At 46.7% G+C, this 19529-nt stretch overlaps 2 protein-coding genes across 2 annotated transcripts; one reads left to right on the forward strand and one right to left on the reverse strand.

The window, feature by feature from the left end:
- The first annotated feature begins 4942 nt into the window (after positions 1 to 4942).
- Positions 4943 to 13301, forward strand: LOC128727510 (recombining binding protein suppressor of hairless). The gene is made up of 4 exons (XM_053821429.1): positions 4943 to 5212; positions 8477 to 9025; positions 9123 to 9665; positions 12996 to 13301. Exons 1-4 carry the CDS (start codon positions 4943 to 4945, stop codon positions 13299 to 13301), a joined length of 1668 nt encoding a protein of 555 aa, XP_053677404.1.
- Positions 10604 to 11612, reverse strand: LOC128727511 (uncharacterized). The gene is made up of 2 exons (XM_053821430.1): positions 11242 to 11612; positions 10604 to 11159 (listed from the first exon to the last, which is right to left on the reverse strand). The coding sequence occupies exons 1-2, from the start codon at positions 11610 to 11612 to the stop codon at positions 10604 to 10606; spliced, it is 927 nt and encodes a 308-aa protein (XP_053677405.1).
- Positions 13302 to 19529: the final 6228 nt, after the last annotated feature.

Genomic DNA, 19529 nt, shown 5'->3' on the forward strand with positions numbered 1-19529 from the left:
AATGTCTCGGTTGTGGCGCCCTGGGAAGCCCTTCCCAAAAGGGGTGACGAGCGGTGAAGCGTGGTAGACGAAGGAACGCGTCCGATTCCTTCTTAAAAGGGCAATAGTCCTTCCGTCAGATCCACCACTTTGAAGCGGACTCGAGGAAGAAAGCTCGAAGTAGTTATGAATAAATTATCGAACCCTGTGCACCGTCAAAAAGGGTCGATGGGTTCGGGAGGAGGTCTCTTTAAAAATTAAAGACCCCCACGGCACACCAACCTCTGCCGGGTGCGAAACAGAAAAAAGGAAACAATGCCCGGTCCGGTGTTTAAAGGCTGTACACAGCTCCTTAGGAAGAAATAGGACCGAGCAGCAGAAGCGAAGAACAAAGCAAGACAAACACGAACGAACGACTATCAAAACAAACCCACTGCACAATCGTCCGCACGGTTGCATTGTGTTCGCGGGTCGCGGGTTGGTGGGCCATTTTAAAATGGGCCACCCCGCGCCAAAGGACTCAGCGGACATGTAGCAACAAAAAAAAGGGATCCAACCGACTCGGAACGACCCGGAGAGCGCGCCGCGAGCGAACATCTGTGTTTGTTTGTAAACAAGCGGTGCTTCTGTCACGTGCGGCTGACACGAACAGGTGCGTTCCAGGACAACGTGCGGCGGCGAACGATCACAATTTGTAACATCCTTTTTTATGCTCTTTCCCATTTTCGTGTGTATTTGTTAACCGTACGGCCACCGCTAGATCTATCGTTGCCATCGTTCCGCGGAACGTCCGTGCGATGGAATTCAATTTACAACCCTGGGAAACGGTGCACATTTTCGGGCGCAACATGGCCGAAACGGAACGGTATCGCAATTCGACGTTTGCGAAGTGGAAATTTTTGCCCGCATTCAGCCATGCAACCGAGGGCACATTTTTGGTCATTGCCAGTGACCCGCACGGAACAGCCTGGTGATTATCTCCCATCGAGCGCGAAGGGGTGCTTCATCGAATTAACTCCCAACCCGGGGGTTCATTACGACGTGCCTCCGCAGCGAGTCCAATCCGTGCATTAATTTGCTCGATGATGGGCTCCATCAAGGGCCAAACTGCATCTTGGCCGAACTGCTTGTGCCGCCTGTTGCAGATTCACGCGCACGATTCCCGCCAAGGACCTCTCCGGCGTGGGGCGCATGTTTAATGACGGAAATTGGTCCGAAACCAACCACCGTTTATCCCGGGTACCCTAACCGACCAGAACCGCACCTAACCTTGGCGGACGGTGTGTTGTTTTCTCCTTTTTTTTGTTTTCCAATACACGAGCACATTTTTGACGACGTGCGGGAGCTAGCAGCAGCATCGGCGTAGGGCTTTCCGCATCATGACGAGATCCTCGTCCTCCCATCATCACCGGCATCGAGAATCGTGGCTGCGAAAACGCGAACAAAGGACCGGTTAGCGACGTTGCGCGAGGACGCAAAAGGGCCAGAACGAGTCGGACGATCGACGGGCCCGGTTCCGGACGTAAAAAGGGCGAAGCAAGGCGAGCAACATGAGGGAACATGATGGTGGCCTCGCGCACACATGTGCGGGAGATTGATATTTTCCCACGCCTTTTTCTGCGCACTTTTACTGGGAACTCCTCGGTTGCCGGTTGCTTGCTTTTGCCCCCATCCGCCCTTTGCGCTGGTTTGCGTGCTTCTCGCAAAGTGTTTCATGAGTATCCGTACTCTTAACTTCTTCATTTGACTGGGTTTCTCGATATTTTTTTCCGCTGTCCTGCTCGCAGCCCGTGCATCCCAGTGATGGCCACCGTGGTGCGGGCGATTTTCCGGTATGGTGGGGGTGGGATTTGGAATTGATTTTCCTTGCAAAATACATAGCAGGCGGTGGTTTGTGGTGCGTGCGGAAAAACGAGGAGCTGCGTTACAGGCGCCCATTCGAAATATCCTAATTGTTTTTTATTGCTCACTTATTAGCTATCTGCTTTGTCGTCCGTGCTCGCTATATCACATTTCGGATCGGATGGTTCAATGGGAGAGAGCAAGAACCGGGCTGGGAGGCAGCGGAATAGAATGGCCAACAGAACTAAATTTTGTTACTAGGTCGTTCCGGTTTGGTAGAAATCGTTTAATTAAGTGGCCATTTTTCTACTTATTTTTATTGTAGTAGAGTTTAAGTAGTTACTAAGTAAGAACTAAAACACATTTAATTTGATGAAGTGTTCTAATCATTTGAATACTACGATCCTAGTCCAGTTTTAAATACGTGTAGTATATAGGACAAGTATATAGCTACAAGGACGATGTAGATTAACATCTCAAACTCGTAAATGACACGATGCTTACGGATGTGTTTGATGATATTCTTACTTTCGTTAAAACATTTTGAGAGAAAGTATATAGAATCGATAAAAGCAGGTTTTTCGGATTTATGAATAACCAATACGTTTAGCGTATGTTTCTGGAGTACTAACATATATTGTTGTCCATAGCTTCACGTACCATAGCCCATAGTCTAGTTGCATTGGAGATCAAATTATCGTACACGATTTCCCGTATGGCTTTGCTATTCCTGTTATGCTACAGGATACAGCATATTCAAAATTTCGTCCTTTTAGCCTGCGCTATGTTGGGTATCCTGTGAATATAGTTGAACCCCTCAAACGTCACCATAAACAGAGGCTTAAGACCCGTCCACCGAAGGTTCATTTCATCTCATTCACTCCTCTGCTTTCTCATTTATTTCACTGTCAAATCGCGCTTTCTCTTGTCATCTCGTTCGGTGCCTTCACATTTGCTAGCCCTCTCACTCTTGCCCGTTCCAGCGCGAGCTCAAGTACGCCGGCAGCCCTGGCAAAAGTGCGTGGGAAATTCACAGGTGTTGCTCGTTCCTGCTCTCATCGCTCGTGCCCGCTCCCTTGCACAAACCAACGCCACCGCTGCATCTATCTCGCTCGTCAGTGACAGTTTCCAAACTCGCTCTGCTCATTACCAGCAGCCGGCTCGCTCACGCGCGTTCACATCTGTCCTGTACTCTGTCCCGCTCCAGCGCACGAGGCCGCTCATGCACGCACAGCGAAACGAAACGCCGTTTTTGCCCGCACGGCTGACGCGCTTTTTAATTGTGTGTGCGATGCAAACGGGTAACGTCGTCGGAGAATCGGTCGGCTCGGTTGAGTAGCAAATACGCGTCCGGCGGCTGGATCCGCTTTTCCCATTTTCCTCGACTGTTTGCGGGTCGTTCCGTGCGTGTAACATAAACTGTTGTGGGCGCTACAGCTGTCGTTACATCCGCAGTGAGACGCGCTTACTGTACACGGCAATCATTTGTGGTAATTCGCCGTCGAAACCGTACTGCTGTCTCTGCGTTCCGTGCTCGCGTACTTCGGTACCCGTGTGGTGGTGTGATGGAGTGAAAGATTGCTTGTCGATCCCGACAGGGCCGATCTCCTACGCGGCTGAAACGGACGCTCTGGTCCACTGCGATAGTGCTGCCGCTGGTCTATGACCACGCATTGAGTGAGGTTATGTTGACGACGGATTGTCTCGTTGTTTACCTTTAGCCAGCGGTGACAGCTGAAAGCAAAAATCCTGCTCGCCCGAGCCCAAATTGTAGTTTCCCGTCCGTATTCCGTGCGCGTTCTAGAGAAGGGAGAAACCTCATCGTTCATGGGCCGCGCTAGTGAGACGAAAGAAAGTGAGAAACTCTCCGCCGCAGTGACAGCGACCGCGGCGTGAAAGCGTACAGCGTGAGTTCGCAACAATTGGGTGTTTTCTGTCCCTGTTGCGCGTGGTGTGCATGGGCAGCATAAACAGCATGGGAGCATAAGCTGCCCAAGCATAGTAACAAAAACAGACAGCAAGCATCGGCGGCTGGAACGACAATCCAACTGACGTTTCTCGCTCGTGGACGAGATATTTTGGTAATTGTGGCTGGTGGTGAGAAGCTACTGGCGAGAACTGGTGAACCCAAACTGGCTCGCTTATGAGCGATGGTTTGGAAGGCAGGGATTGTAATCAAACAGTAAAAAGTGTCCAGTTGGTCGGTGAATAGGGCTTATGCATCGGATGGGCCAGTAGCGGCGATTTCGTGTTCTACGATTTGTTCTAACATACGCGCATAATCGAGTGCACAGCTTCCAGCACTCGAATAAAACCCAGCTGTCGTCGACGTCAACAAGCGAGTCGCGCGCGCGTTCCCTCCGTCGTAGTGAAAGGTGGCGAGTGATAAGAGTGAAACACGCGTGTAGGCGAGCAAGAGAAACGCGTGTGAGTGAGAGTCATTTTTTTTAGCTTTATTTAATTGTGATAACGATGTCCATTCCGTTTCATCTCTTGGTATCCCACCGAAGCCACCCAATCCCGCCGATTAATTGTAACAATATTTTGCAATCCCTCCGTGAAACGTAAACGAAATGCTGGGCGCAGTATCGTGAAAAAAAGTTCCTGGTGATTTACTTCATTTCTTTATCGTTTGAATCGAAACGTTATTAAAACGTCCCAGTCGAGGTTTGTTTGTGGTGTAGAAAAGTACAACAAACGGGTATCATAACAGAAAGGCTACAATAACAAACGCTTTGACAGATCGGAGTGTCAAAAGTTCATCTACACCAAGGCGACCGGTGCAGCCTCCAGCCAAGAAGTCCCCGACAGATATCCCGCAAAGGGCCGCTACTTGCGCACCCGGCCAAGCAATGGATTCTACGGCGATCCAGAGTAGCTGTCGTGTCGCTGATTCCATTAAACACGCCGAAATGTCAAGTGAAATGCATAAGGACATTTGAAACGCACACATTCCAAGGCCAACTTGGATTAAAAAACACATTCCAAGCGCACGAAAAGGCCATCGGTGGTCCACAGGAAAGGACAACGTTTGGCGAAAAAGTGCACCGCCAATCGGAGCAACCACGGAACCGTCCTGTGGAAGCGATTCGCGGACGATCGATCGAAGACGGAACCAAACATGCCCCATCAATACGGCATACCGGGGTACGGGCAGGCCCCACCGAGCCCACCAACCCACCACGGCGGTGGAGGAGCGCTGCTGCCTCGTCTAGGTGCCGGCGGAGCCGTCATTCCGGTGGCCGCTAATAACAACGGTGCACCCGGTATGGGCCCTACGACATCACCCATCTTCCGCAGTCAGATCGAGGAACGGCGGTTGACGCGGGAGGCGATGGAAAAGTATCTCCGCGATCGCAACAACATGGTCATTGTTATACTGCATGCGAAGGTAATTATCGTTTGTGGGGATGCCACTCCGCTAATGTTCTTGACCAGGCCTCGGTCAAAGTGCCCTCGGATTGGTGTTTTAATTCCGCGACGGGTGGTTTTTCCGATTTCGTCTCCATTGCGCTCGTTTCTCCCCCATACTGGCCATGTTTTCCCCCGCCACGGTGGGTCGTATTTTTCTGCCCACCTGCTTGAAACGCGCCGAACCAACCCGAGATGATCTTTTCCCCAAGATCATCGCCGTGATCCGTTAGTAAACCGTCAATCATGCATTTTCCGCTCTTCCGCTGGTCAACCAACCTCTCTATTCCACGTCCTCTCGTCGAGATAGCTCCCATTTCGAACGACCATCATGGTTGTGGATGATTCGTTTTTAATGATTTTTTTCCTATTTCTCCATCCGCCTGGGACCGCCATAGATATAGGGCCGATTGGAAACCGGCCGGATTTCCTGGTGTTGGGACCCGGCCTCAAAAGACGGCTAGTTCCCACGATCACCTGTTTTTGGGTTTGCTTTTGTTTTAGACCGGTCCGACTAATGCTGGTGATGTGATCAAAACTGGCCAAATTTCGCCATCAATAGCGATTTCGCAGCGCCTTGTTGGCTTGTGTGCTGACGTTCGATTCTTGTAGAAACCTCGTTAACGCACAAAACAAAGCTACGTACGGGTAATTTATTTGAACATTCGTGAAACTTGTAATTTATTTACTTTTACTCGTGCCATCGTGCTACCGTTTCACCGGAGGTTACCTAGTTTCCGCGAGCCTCCCTGGTGCCGTTAGCGCCGCACATTCAATTTTGGCTGTTAGCTGCGCTCTGCTAATTAACATTTTGAGTTGATTTTATTATTATTATTTTTTTCAATTTTGTCGGACATCGCCGTTTCCTCTCGCCGTTATCTTTCCAGCTTCATTTCCGTTCCGTTGATTCGGAAACGCCCAGCTGAGTGTCCCCTGGGCGCGGGAGACGTTGGTGATCGCTATAGCGAGAGGAAGTCCACTAGAAATAGGTTTGTCATCTCAAAATCGATTTATGGATGTGGTCGACGCTCTCGGGGTGTTCCCAGAAGGAAGGGCAAAGAGAAGGTTATGATTGATTTTGCAGTTTGAAAAAAAAACTCCAAAAGCGTCTCGACGCGGCATCGATTTCTCGACGGAAAAAGAAAAGTAGAAGAGCGTGCCAACGGGTCGTGTTGAGATATACCCGGTGAAGGGTTGTAGTGACCAGCTAACGAAACATCTTTCGAGAGGGACAGGTTTGTGGGTCGGGAGCGTGTCAAAATGGACAAAATCTGTCGATGTGCGCCACGATTCACAAAAGTGCCCAGCGTGGGAAAATATCAACGAAAAAAACCCCAAAAGTGTTGGGTCTCTCGGGAGGGGCGTCAAACACGTGTGAGATGGGGCGCTTTTAAACATAATGCAATCAACTCTAAATCCCGCGAAAGCGATGTATAATTTTTTTTCTAATTTTCCCTTGCTGGACAAACATTCCAGACCAATACTTTCGCGGCGTTTGAAAGTATGCTTTTCAATACCGGAGAAAAAAAAAGCGCTCACAAACTCAATTGTCGTTGCTCGGAGGAAGTATGATCGAGAGCAGTCAGCGTCAGTGTGATCTGTCTTGATCAAATGGTGGTTTTGCGAATTTACCGACAATCCGGTCCATTTATCCGAGCTTACAGGAACCATGAACAGAGGGAAACGTTTTCCACGCTTTGGGTTCCTGCTCGTTCCTACTTGCCCTTCCATCGAAGCTGATCAGGTCCAGCTGATGTGTCCGTCAAATCAGCTCTGATGAAACCACAGCGATCTACGAAGAAGCTGCGAGAGGAACGAAAAAGAAAAGTGAAAATGATTCCAACAATTACCGATCACGTAAAGCAGAGCCCCCCTGTGGAGGGAGCAGCGAGATCGATTTTAATGCCCTCCCAACGGTGGGAAAATCCTAACAAACCACATCGGATCCGTACCGTCTGCGTTTTGGTCGAGAGAAGAAGCAAGACACGGACAGAATCGAATTTCGATCTTCGGATAATGGCGAAAAAACACTAGACGGAACTGCGAGCGGTGGTAAGTTAAACAATCACTGCACCTTTGGCCAGCTCTAGCGCGCCTCTCTATCGGTGTAAAGTGGTTGATTTAACTATCGAACTTTTCGTTTGGTCACCATCCTCACGGACGTTGTAGATAAAGCCGGTGGAATTCGGCTGGAATGCTTAACCATTTTGGTGGCAACCACTTGAGAAGTGAACAAGTGAGGAAATAAAAAAAAGCCGACTGGAAAACGGGATAACGTTCGTAAAATCGATGTTTAATTTCCCTGCTTTATTTTGTGTGGAATTTTCGGTCGCGAAGTACAGAGAGTGTCGCCTTTGTGACGAAATCTTTTGAAGGAAATGTGCCGTCCCGCAACATACTGGGGCTTCAAGATGGGAAAATAATTCCCCACGCGCTAATCACGGCCCCGCGGGGGGACAGTTAGCTGTTTCTGTTGGTCTTTTTCCCGACCCCTGCAAAGATCATACATTTATAATGGCGGCAAATTATCTCCGCGTTTCGTGCCGTGGATCGTCATGGCCATGGGAAGTGCGCCCGGGCATCGCGGAAGCGTGAGAAACAGGAAGATTAGGTGAGATCCGACCCAACAGATTGGGAATCCAGAGAAAGACGAGGAAGAGCAGTGGGCATGAAACAGAAGAAAAAAGTGAATAAAAAAGCGCACACGCTAGATGAAGAGCTGAAAAACTTTTATCGAAGGAAATGACATTAGATTGAGTTGATTGAATTAAGCGATGGACCCCGGCGATGGTGCATTAAAACTGCGACGGGCGATTTACAAACCGGCCTACGATTTACCACCGACCGTACGGCAGCGCGTGCGGATGTTGAGCGTTTGCTATGTTGGGCCATTTCTTTGCTTGCTACATGCGTTAACATGTAGCCAGCGTAAATACAATCTCGGAGGAATTTTCTTCTTTTTTGGGAACGCACTTTCCGTAGATTCGTTTCATGCTGAACCGTGGTTTATGTGGAATTTATTTTGCGTAAAGGAATACGACATCCATCATGCTAATTGTGTTAGCATATTTGTTAAGAGCGTTTCCCGTTCCCGTGTATATGATTCCTTAACATCGCCTAATTCGTGCGTATTCGTGCTCATTAGATTGAAATTCAAACTCAAGACAAAATAGAAATTAGCTCAAACCTAAAATAATTGTATAGTAAATCCATTGCACTTATCACAAAACGCTACTCCTTACAGGTCGCCCAAAAATCCTACGGTAACGAAAAGCGCTTCTTCTGTCCGCCACCCTGCATCTACCTGTTCGGTGAAGGCTGGCGGTTGCGCAAGGAGCAGATGTTGCGCCGAGGCGAAAGTGAACAGTCCACCCAACTCTGTGCCTTCATCGGAATCGGCAGTCCCGAGCAGGAGATGCAACCGCTCGATCTGAACAACCAGAAGCAGTACTGCGCGGCCAAAACGCTGTTCATCTCGGACTCGGACAAACGGAAGCACTTCATGCTGTCGGTGAAGATGTTCTACGGTAGCGGGCACGATATCGGCGTGTTCCAGTCAAAACGCATCAAGGTGATATCGAAACCGTCGAAGAAGAAACAATCGCTGAAAAATGCCGACCTTTGCATCGCAAGTGGCACCAAGGTGGCACTTTTTAACCGGTTGCGTTCGCAAACCGTCTCAACGCGATACCTGCACGTGGAGGATGGCCACTTCCACGCCAGCTCGACGCAATGGGGTGCCTTCACGATCCACCTGCTGGATGACAACGAGAGCGAATCGGAGGAGTTTCAGGTACGTCATTAAGGAGCTAAGCATCGAAGGATGCAGCTCAATTTGCTCTCCAGGATAAAAACTAACAAGCTGTTTTCTTTTCCAATTCCTGGTGCAGGTTCGCGATGGGTACGTTCACTACGGTGCGACGGTAAAGCTCGTCTGTTCGGTAACAGGAATGGCCCTGCCACGGTTGGTGATACGTAAAGTGGACAAACAAATGGCGCTGCTGGAAGCGGACGATCCAGTGTCACAGCTGCACAAGTGCGCCTTCCACATGAAGGATACGGAACGGATGTACCTCTGCCTGTCACAGGAAAAGATCATACAATTCCAGGCGTCTCCATGCCCGAAGGAACCGAACAAAGAGATGATCAACGATGGCGCCTGCTGGACGATCATTTCCACCGATAAGGCCGAGTATCAGTTCTACGAGGGTATGGGTCCAGTCCGAACGCCCGTGACGCCCGTTCCGATCGTCAATTCGCTGCACCTAAACGGTGGAGCTGACGTGGCGATGTTGGAGATCACCGGTGACAACTTTACGCCCTCGCTGCAAGCCTGGTTTGGGGATGTTGAAGCGGAAACGATGTACCGGTGCGCTGAATCGTTGCTCTGCGTTGTGCCGGACATTTCGCAGTTCCGCGGTGAATGGTCATGGGTGAGTAGGATGTGCTGATAAAGCACCAACTGGGTTTCCACAATTCGCAGGCGAAAATTGCCCTACGGCAAATGGTGCAACTGCATTATCATCTGACGTCGTCTGACGTTGACTTCACTGGTTGTTGTAGCGTCTATGCATTCAATAAGCGGTAGTTTGACTCACAAAGATGTATCGCTTGTCTATAGCATTTTTTTTACATTCTCATACACGGCTGTGTGTCACTCATCGTATCTGTCCGTGTGACGTGACACTTGCAACGGCGACATCGAGATAGCAAGATGCAAAATACACCATTTCCGGTGGCTGTAAATCACCACAGGCGCTTCGAAAGCATTGAATGCAGTTGAAGTTAAGTTTCTTCTGCGACCCACAGCTGTGTAGATAAAATTCAACTGATAACGCTTTTGTTATTGAAACGCTGAAGGATGCGTTTTACGGATAACATCTCAAACTAGAGTTTTATACTCGGTGAACGATTTTTCCTCAAGTTTCCCCTATATTATTTGGGGAACTAGTATTTAACTAAAACGCAATGCGGGTGTTCGTTTCGATGATTTAAATTAGTTTCTTTATTATGTTATCCGTTTTTTTTTTCGACAATTCACGCAATGCGGCATGATTTTTGCACTGATTTCTGCGAGAGCATCCTCCCGCGCGTACAATGTTGTTTTTTCGTTACGTTTCGTTGAATTTATTTTTTCTCTATCAACTGATTGTTCGAAGCAATGCTCTGTACTCGCCTGGGAATTACTCGGAAAATCGCCCGGCATGGAATATGCGTGGGGTACGTGCTGTCTGCTTTCCATTCGGACGCGGCTTACAAAATGAGCACCAAAAGTAAAACCCAAAACAAACTCCATCTCAAACCAGCCGCTAGAGGGCGCCCATCGTTTTGCTAGTCTTCTAGAGTGGGTTCCGGAACGACGGTGCTTTGATTACTTTTCAATCGATTTCGCCTTCGGAGGTGTTTTGCTACGTGACGCCCGTTTTCCCTTCTTCTTACCACCTCCCCCGATAGCCCCCGGCGCACTTCCGGTCGTCCCGGCTGTCTGATTGCCTTCGTCATCGGCCACCTCAACTGATTTTGCCTTCGATTTGGACGCCTTTTTCCGGGCTCCCTTACGACCCTTTTTCCCGCCACCACCACCACCGGTGCCGCTGCCACTGTCGATGCTCTTTTGGTGCAGATCCCCCAGCATTCGTCCGGCACCGGCTCCCGTGCCGCCCCCGTCGAGTCCGTTTAACGACAGCTGTTGCTGTGAGTTTGTCTTCAACAGAGGCACCTTTGGTACGATACGCGTGTACAGATCGTAGTTGAAATCGGCGCAGGTTTTACCATTGCAAAACTCCTCCATGCACTCGTTGCAGGTGAACACGCGTGACTCGATGATCCCGGAGCGATTTTTCACCTTACGCACCGATGTGGCAAGTTGGTTCTCCCGTTTGTCCCGCTGGATGGTTTTGATCTGCAGCTTGCCTAGTTCCACCAATCTGAAAGAATGTGGCATAGTTGTTTTATAAGTTTCTGTTCTGTTGGTTAACATTACACAGGAGCTGTTGGATGGATGCTTACTTGCTGAAGTAATCCTCCTCTACCTTCGTTTTCGGCCGTTGGCTCGTGAGCATCTTCCAGTCGATCGGGACACTGCACAGTTCCATGATGACGAGATTACGCATCTCGCCCGGTATCGGGTCCATGTAGGCGTATAGCTTATCCCGTTCACCACCGTTCTTCATCAGCATCCGCATTTCTTTTTTCTGCATCTTGAACCCGTACTCCTTCTCCTTGAACCGGATCTCGTCCGAGCGCACCTTTATCGGGCGCATCTTGTAGTCCGGGACTTTCTCAATCATCCGCTTGAACTCCTCCTTCGATGTTGCGGTTGACTTAGAGAGGTCCAGTATGGGGACGACCTCCTTTTTCTTGCCGAAAATGTCATCCATTTTGTTTCGTTTGACGCGTTCGGTTACGTGCGTTTATCGGTCGGTGTGTGCTAACGTCGTCGTCGCGTTCGCAGCTCTAGCAACAGCCTATCCTGGAGCACTAATTATGTTCTATTGTTCTTCGCATAAGGGAAGATTTTCTCACGCGACACGGCGAACAGTACCACAAGAAAACCCACTTCCGGTTGTTTTTTTCTTTACACTTCTTCGCCTCGTACCGCGCGGGATGAACGGTGCGAGCATTGCACCTCAGAGGAAGCAAATATAAAAGCTTCTATCGCGTCGTTAGCTGCGGCAACGTGGACGAGAGTAAAGACCTCAAGCACGAACGAAGCGAAGGAGTTGTCGCGTGCAACCCGACGTCGTTTTCCTTCTCGACAAAGTTGGGAAAGAAATCAAAAATTCATAACAGATTATATGCTTCTCGTTTCGCACAATCACAAGCGCACGAGTGGCGCAGCGCTACAATAGTCGAGCTAGGATGTTGTTGGAAAAGCGCCTGTTTACTTTACCACGGGAAAAAGACGTCTAATGAATTCGAAACCTTGACTCGTCTGCGTTACTTTCACGGAAATATCTTGAACCGCAGCGCTTCGTAAGCTACGGGTGGTCGTTTTTCTTTCCGACTCGGCTTTCCTTTGGTGGAAATCTTGAGAACCAGCCACCGATATCCCGCCACGTTTACTGGCGGCCTGAGTGTGTCGTCCTCTATCCGGAATGTACTTTTTTACTGCCACTTACTCCGCTATGATTCGGTGTGGGTTGCGTCTAGGACGGGCCGTTCGCACCGAGCTCCGTTGTTTTGACATTATCGATTTAATAACAGCAGGTACCTGTTGCTATAGCGGCGTCGCAGTAGTAGTACTGTACTAGGCACCGAGTGCAATGATTGCTGGGATGATGTTTTGTTATTTTTAGCATAAAACTGCTGCTGCCTGGTAGGAAGTTAATGCTGGCTGTACTTGTCATTTACAACCAACTGTTCTACTACGGTTGCGCATCGCAAACTTGTAGGTGATTATATACTTACTCTGATTTACTAATTTGCAACTGGCCTGTATCCAGTGTTTTTTTTTTTCGTTTTATTGAATTACTAATTGACTTTTGGAAATTTGACTTTACACTTATCGAATGGGTTTAAATGCAGCTTTTAACAAAAGCGATGGGAAATGAAATGAATGAATTGTTTGTGAATGAGGAAAAAAAGTACCAGTGCGGTAAGCATATTTCGCATTTATTGTCATGCTCATCAAGAAACCATTTTCCCATGACTATGCGCTACAATAGTTCGCTGTTCAAATAATAAAAACATCTTTTCTTGAGGCTTAAAATGTTTCATTTTTTCTTTTTGTTCTTCTTTCTGCTGTGTGTTCTATCCTGCAGGTTCGTCAGCCTACGCAAGTGCCTATCTCGTTGGTGCGTAACGACGGAATTATCTACGCGACCGGTCTTACGTTCACGTACACGCCCGAGCCGGGACCTAGGCCACCATGTCCAGGCGCGGAAGATGTCCTCCGTCGGGGGTCAACCGGCACCCTGGCAGTGGCAAACGCGAACAGTAATAACAGCAACAGCAGTAACAACAGCAGCGGAACTCCGGTGGTTAACCAGCCTGGTGGCCCGGCCGCTGGGACGTTACCATCCATTGCGGACGTAAGCTGGAGTTCCCACGGTGGCGGGTTACCGTAACACCAAGACCAGGGCCTATGAGAGGCCCTCCGTGATCCCTAATACCGAAGAAATGGAAATATGTAAAAAGCAAAACACGAGACCTCAAGCGATCAAGCTCGTTTAAAGTAGCGATAGTAAGGAAGTGGAATGTGCGGAGTGTGGATAAGCGAAATGGTTCTATAGTGGCAGGTACTACAAAAATGTATTTATTTGAATGACTGGTGAAACGTCACATACCACGATGCACAATAGTTTCTCGAACACACTACTCTAGACCGCTTCCAAATCAACAAAAATCGATTGCAATCGAAAGGAAAAAACGAACTATTCCTGCACCTTACATTAAGGTTCAAAGGATTACGTTCCAACAGTATTTTGTTAATCATCGAAGTGATTTGTTGTTGGAAAACGGTAATAAGTTTCAATGTTCTTAGTTTTTAGGGATTATTATGTAGAATGAATCAACATGCAATATTGGGGAAGACATTTCAGTTTTATAACAAAGAATTTTGTTGAACTGAAAATTCTAACTTTTTAAGCAACTGGAACTATAAAGACAACTTCTGAGGCAATTGGGTTCTTGCGTCGCTGGTTCGAGCTGTCCATTTTAATATTAAAATTTGTTGATAGAATGTGCAGTGTTTCAACGAACATATCCAAATTAAGAGTGATATTCGTAACGGCACACTTGCCAAGAAATTCTTATTTTTAACGGCTATTTATTTCAACGACTGGGACACAATTTGAATTCTGTTTATTGTTCAACATCAGTGTTCACTAAAGCTCTAATGCAAAGGAGGTACAAAATTAACGAGAATTAAATGTAAACGAATGTAGAGAATATGAGTTTGAGATTTGATCTTCAATATTGAGAGTGATCGCCCATCGGATTCATAAACCTTTGCACATTGGTTAATACCACCTCGACCCCATTTGTAAGTGAGCTAGCACACCCAGCTTTGATGCTGTTGATGTATACATTTTCTTAATCTACAACAAGCCATACTAGGTACTGGGCTTGTTGAATTTACGATTTTTCTCACATCCATCTCGACCCGGAGAATAGTGTTAGGGGGCATACGTAATTGCTGGTGTATGGAATAAAATTGCATGATGCACCCCTTCGCGAGGTGTAATGAAATTTATTTTCTTTTCTGCTTCCATGTGTTGCTATTTTGCATTAATCAGTGTATTCAATTCAAATGAATCGTCGCTGCTGACTCACTGCGAAGCTGATTTGCAAAGAGCATCAAACGAAAGCCACTAAAGGTACGGAATGCTTAAACCAAAGCCGGGTATTTGCATTCGAGATTTGTATTAGTTTTTGTTGCAGTTCGAACTTGTGGTGCATCAATTGCATAAACCAATGGATGACGGGTTTTAAGCTTTAGGTTCATTGCTTTACTCTTCATATGATTCGATGCTTTTCTTATCGTTAACGAGTGCGGACCTATTCGCAGTGTGTATATTAATGTATCTGTATAATTAAATTCAGTTCACGCCCTTACTCGAGCGAAGAATAATTGTTGCACAGTATTAGGAGCACTGATTAGCATGATAGTTTCTAGAATACATTATTCATTTGTGAATATAGCTTAACGGCAGCTCGTAACCATTGATCGTAACCTCTCTATAGGTGTGTAGCAATTTTGAACATTTCTTCTCTTACTTCTGTAACGTTTCTACAACGATCTCTTTTTGACCTTATTTTATATGCAATACTTTTTTTATCATGTATTATATTCTTCCCTGGGATTACACTAGCTCGATCATCAACCTATCTGTTCCGAGTTTGTTTTTCTCATCCTGCTTTCTCTTGTCATTTTATTTTCGTGCGATTAAGAAATTGAAATATGTCACACGCGGTACCAGGCGTCTCCATGGAGATAAATTAAAATGGTGTAAACTGGTTGCGTTATACCACTCGGGCTGTCAAGTGAATGCGTTTTGTTGCAATCTTGCACGAGTACGTCATGTTTGTATTTTAGCTTGTAAATATGAATGTAAAACTGATTCTTTATCTCTCTCTCTCTCTATGTTGGGAACGTGGACGAATCAAACGAGATAACGTTCTCCAATATACGGTGTGTATAGCTATACCAACGTTATTTAAAAAAAATGAACGTAAGAAAAGTGCACTCTAATTCGGTTATCTAGTAAAGCGAGGGCTGTTGTGCATTGCAGCTACATAACTGGGGCTCGAGTAAAAAACGATAAACAATGCACTTGAAAACAAAAAAGACATATTTTTAGAGATTTATATATATATATACAAACGCAAAGATAGATATATATTATAAACGATGCAACGAATGAAAGAGCCACTGCTTATACGAATAGTACGAAACTACAAAAGCAGCGCAGTCGATATTTATTATACAAACGCAGAGAGTGAGCAAGAGAGAAACAGAGCACATTAACGTGGATGTTTATTCCACGTTAAAACTATATTTTATGCTATCTCTCCTTGCCACGGGTCTCATCTTGTGGTGATGCTCTATTTTTAAACATTATTTTACCCGCCGGTAGTCGCATGATTTATTCGTTCGAGAGTCGATGGTTCCCAACGACCGAGTTGGTCTGCTTTTGCTGATGGTTCAAAGTACTACTGCTCGAACCAAACTCGGCATCGCATGACAGATTATAACCCGTGAGATTATTTTAGCCTGTAAAGAAGAGATATCTCTCGCGATGCCACCAAAGTTACGTCGAGGTCGAGGACACGAAGATGGGTCGATGAGTTCGGTTCCATAAATCAATGCCGCTTCTTTTCCTTCTGGCGGCATTAATGCACCGTGGGAAAACAAAAAGAGAGAGAGAAACCGAGCGCATAATTCCGTTTTTAAAGAAACCAATAATGACGGGAAAGCTATGTGAGCGCAAAGTGAAGTTAATTGTTTTATAAGTCGACGAACTCACGGTGTGCTAATAAGGGAGCGCAAAAATCTAAAAAAAAAGCACACTTCAAGTTTATCACGGGGGTAACCAGTTTAGAGAAAAGAAAATAATGAATCAAGAAAAGCCCATCTCCAAACCTACGCCACCAAGCGGGTTTTGTGATAGGATGGAACTGAATGGGATGGAAGAAATAGTAAGAAGTAGGGAGAGAAAAAACACAATGGAATTGATGCACTAAACAAGAGCATTCCATGGAAGAAAAAGGAAGTAACAGAGCAACAGAGAAGAAAAGTTACTAAGAAAGGGGAAAGAAAATACACGAGATACAAGAGGCACCGCAGGCGTTAATTATAAGCAAACCTAATGAATTATACATGTAAATATACACCTTTATTATGATTACTACCGAAAACTGAAGCCCATCCTCGATTCCAAAGTGAAAATCTGATGCAGATACGAAACAAAAGGGCCTGCTCCGGGGTGATGTTGAGAAACACTGAGCATCAGGATAGCAAGCGACACCTATCGCGTGGCGTTTGGGGGCTGCCCGTGAAAGAAATGGATAAATTATCTATGAACGTTGGTAGTGCGAGTGCGTCGTCCCCCCTGTTCGAGACTTTAACCTTCGGGAGAGCTAAGGTTTCACACCGATCGGCCAGACAACAATGTCGGACAGGAGGCGCGTCTCCGCTGGGTGAAGAAAAAAAATATAGAGTATAATAAAAATGTTTCACTGCTTCTTTCCCAGCATTCGTTTCAAGGCTAGAAAAGGGAGCAAGATACGGGAATAAGGAACGAGCGGCCCTAACCTGATCTAGAATTACTAATCCAGCTCTCCAGCAGAGTGGAATGTCCTCCGTGGAAGCCGTGCACGATTATGCGCCCCCAAAGGGTGAAACCCGGCACAATTATAATACAATCGGAAGTAAAACGTGTCCGTTCCCATCCCCATCCGGAACGTGCCGTGGTGGTCGAGCGCAGGCTAGGCCACCGATCGGAAGATGTCTCTCTGGCGTTACGGTGCCGTGATTTCCGCGGGAACCAAATCCGTCCAGTTCCCACCGTCCGAAGCGATCCGTCCGGAAACAAAAGACACCCGTTGCAGCGCAGAAGCCACACGAGGGTGAAAACCTGGCAAACCCTGGAACTGCACCCGCGGAACAGGAGCAGGGTCACGACGACAACGAAGCCGGGTCCCGGTGATAATCAACAGCTCTCGCGTGAGACGCGTTGTTGTGGCGAGGGAGTGTGGGGTTAAATTGGGGGGTGAACCCATTTGGCGCAGCGTTTGTTCGCATTAAAACGAGATGCGCGACGACTTACGCATCGGTTCTCCCTTCACACCAAACCCCGCCGGAGCTGGGGAATTGTGGAGATTAAATTATTTTACCCCACCGTGGGAACAACACAAAAATGGCCGAAGGTGAGCCCATTACGATGCGCTTGACTTATTGCTGCGTTCTGACGAATCTTTGTGATTTTTTTAACTCTCTCTCTCTCTCTTTCTCTCTCTTTTCCCTTGTTTTAATTCCTTCTTTCCCTTCACAGGCAAGCGGTAGCGAATCTGATCCCCACCGTCGCCGTCGGCGATCGTTGTGTTAATAAGTTCTTGATAGATAGCAGCAGCTCCCGTTAAGAAGAAAACGACCCCAGCAGCGGCTTCTCACGGCCGGTTTTCCTGTTTCCTCGAAGAAAACGTCGCTGCCGGAAGCCAGGGCTAAAGAGAGCGTGGACATTGTATTCTGATTTTGTGTGTTTCTAATTTTTTTTTCTTGCTCTTTTTCCAGCGCTTTCCATCTTTCTCCCCTGGCACGGTGTGCGAGCTTTTCTCCGTTGCGAATGATAATGTTTTCCTCCTTGGGAAGGGGGTTTCTTTTTCATTCATTTTCTTTCCCTTTCGCCGATTTTCTTTCCCCGCCAGCAGCAAGGGGTTTCTCGGTTTTCCAGGCTCGGAAGAGGTTACTTCCGATCGATGGGCGCGTCTGCTAGCCAGTGTGTGCCCGGCTCGTGCCGCGGCAAGATCGATTGCAACGATCGCTTGTGCGGTGCAAAGTGCCAGCTGGTAGTTTTAGGCATCCCTGTAAAAAGCGACCCTAGTTGTGATACGGAAGTGAACAGTTCAAGAGTGATAGTTAACAGCGGGTTTTGGCTCATCTCTGTACCGGCGAGCGATCAGAGCTAATTGGAGTATTTCTTGAGGAGATCCATTTACAAACTCATGAAATCTTTGATTAGGTCTGGTTGATCGATTCGGTTGGTGCAACGATTGGAATCCGGACCGGTTCATGTACATATGCAGTTGGACAGTTGGAGCATTTAAAGTACTTTATTAGTTTTCTTTAATTTTTTTTTCGCTTGCTTGAGTGTATTGTAATAACAATAAAAGTTGATATTCTTCGATACAAAAGCTTTCCATCAAACATCCTTAATGTTTACCGTACTTGTACGTGTTCTGGTGTTATGTCTATGGTCATGCAGTCGTGCTATATGGAGACGCCTGGTTAGTATCGTATCTGCAGCATTGTGTTGCATTTTTTGCTATCGAGAGGTTCTACAACACTGCGATGATTGGGTTACCGAAATGTTTAACTATTAAACAATCAAATCAAAGAAAACGGGGAAAACGAATAATGTTTTAAGGTGTTAACAATGCATCATTTAAAACTTAAAATTATTTAATAAAAAGCGCATTGCGCATTGTATTTTATGAGTTTCTTTCTTATGTGTTTCCATTTATTACCACAACTGAATATCACCATCGTACTCCATCGTCTGATCGTTAGCATTGCTAATTGCGTAAGATAGCATCTAAAAAATGCTAGTATGTGAAGCTGCGTGATTTGCTTCTTTATTATTTCATTTTAATGAGCAGATCGTCTCGTTGAAAGCGAACGAAGCGTCACGGATGAGACGATAAGTTTATTCCTAACTGCAACTGGTTCCTAATCGCTGGGAATCGTGAGAAAAATACCTTCCAGCAATAAATCACTGAACGCGCGCAGAAATGAATTCCACAGCTGCAATTGTAACGAAAAACTTCCCAGTTCCATTGGGATAAGCGTCGATATGTTTTAATAAAAAAAACTCAAAAATAAAATCATTAAGATCTCGGTTTTTAATTGAGGGTGGGAATAAAAAAATGCAACGAAATGGAAGGGATCAACATCCAACAACAACAAGTCCATCCACGCGCGCACCATTCTCGAATCGGCATCGCAGAGCAAAAAAGGCGAATACCGATGATCGAACATTTGTGGCATTGTGCGCAGTTCGGATACCAGGCGTTCATGTTTCAAAGCTTTATTTCACTAATCACGTGCGGGTGAATCTTCGATCTCTTTCTCACAT

This window comes from Anopheles nili, chromosome 3 (genome assembly GCF_943737925.1).
Source record: "Anopheles nili chromosome 3, idAnoNiliSN_F5_01, whole genome shotgun sequence".
NCBI classification, from domain to species: domain Eukaryota; kingdom Metazoa; phylum Arthropoda; class Insecta; order Diptera; family Culicidae; genus Anopheles; species Anopheles nili.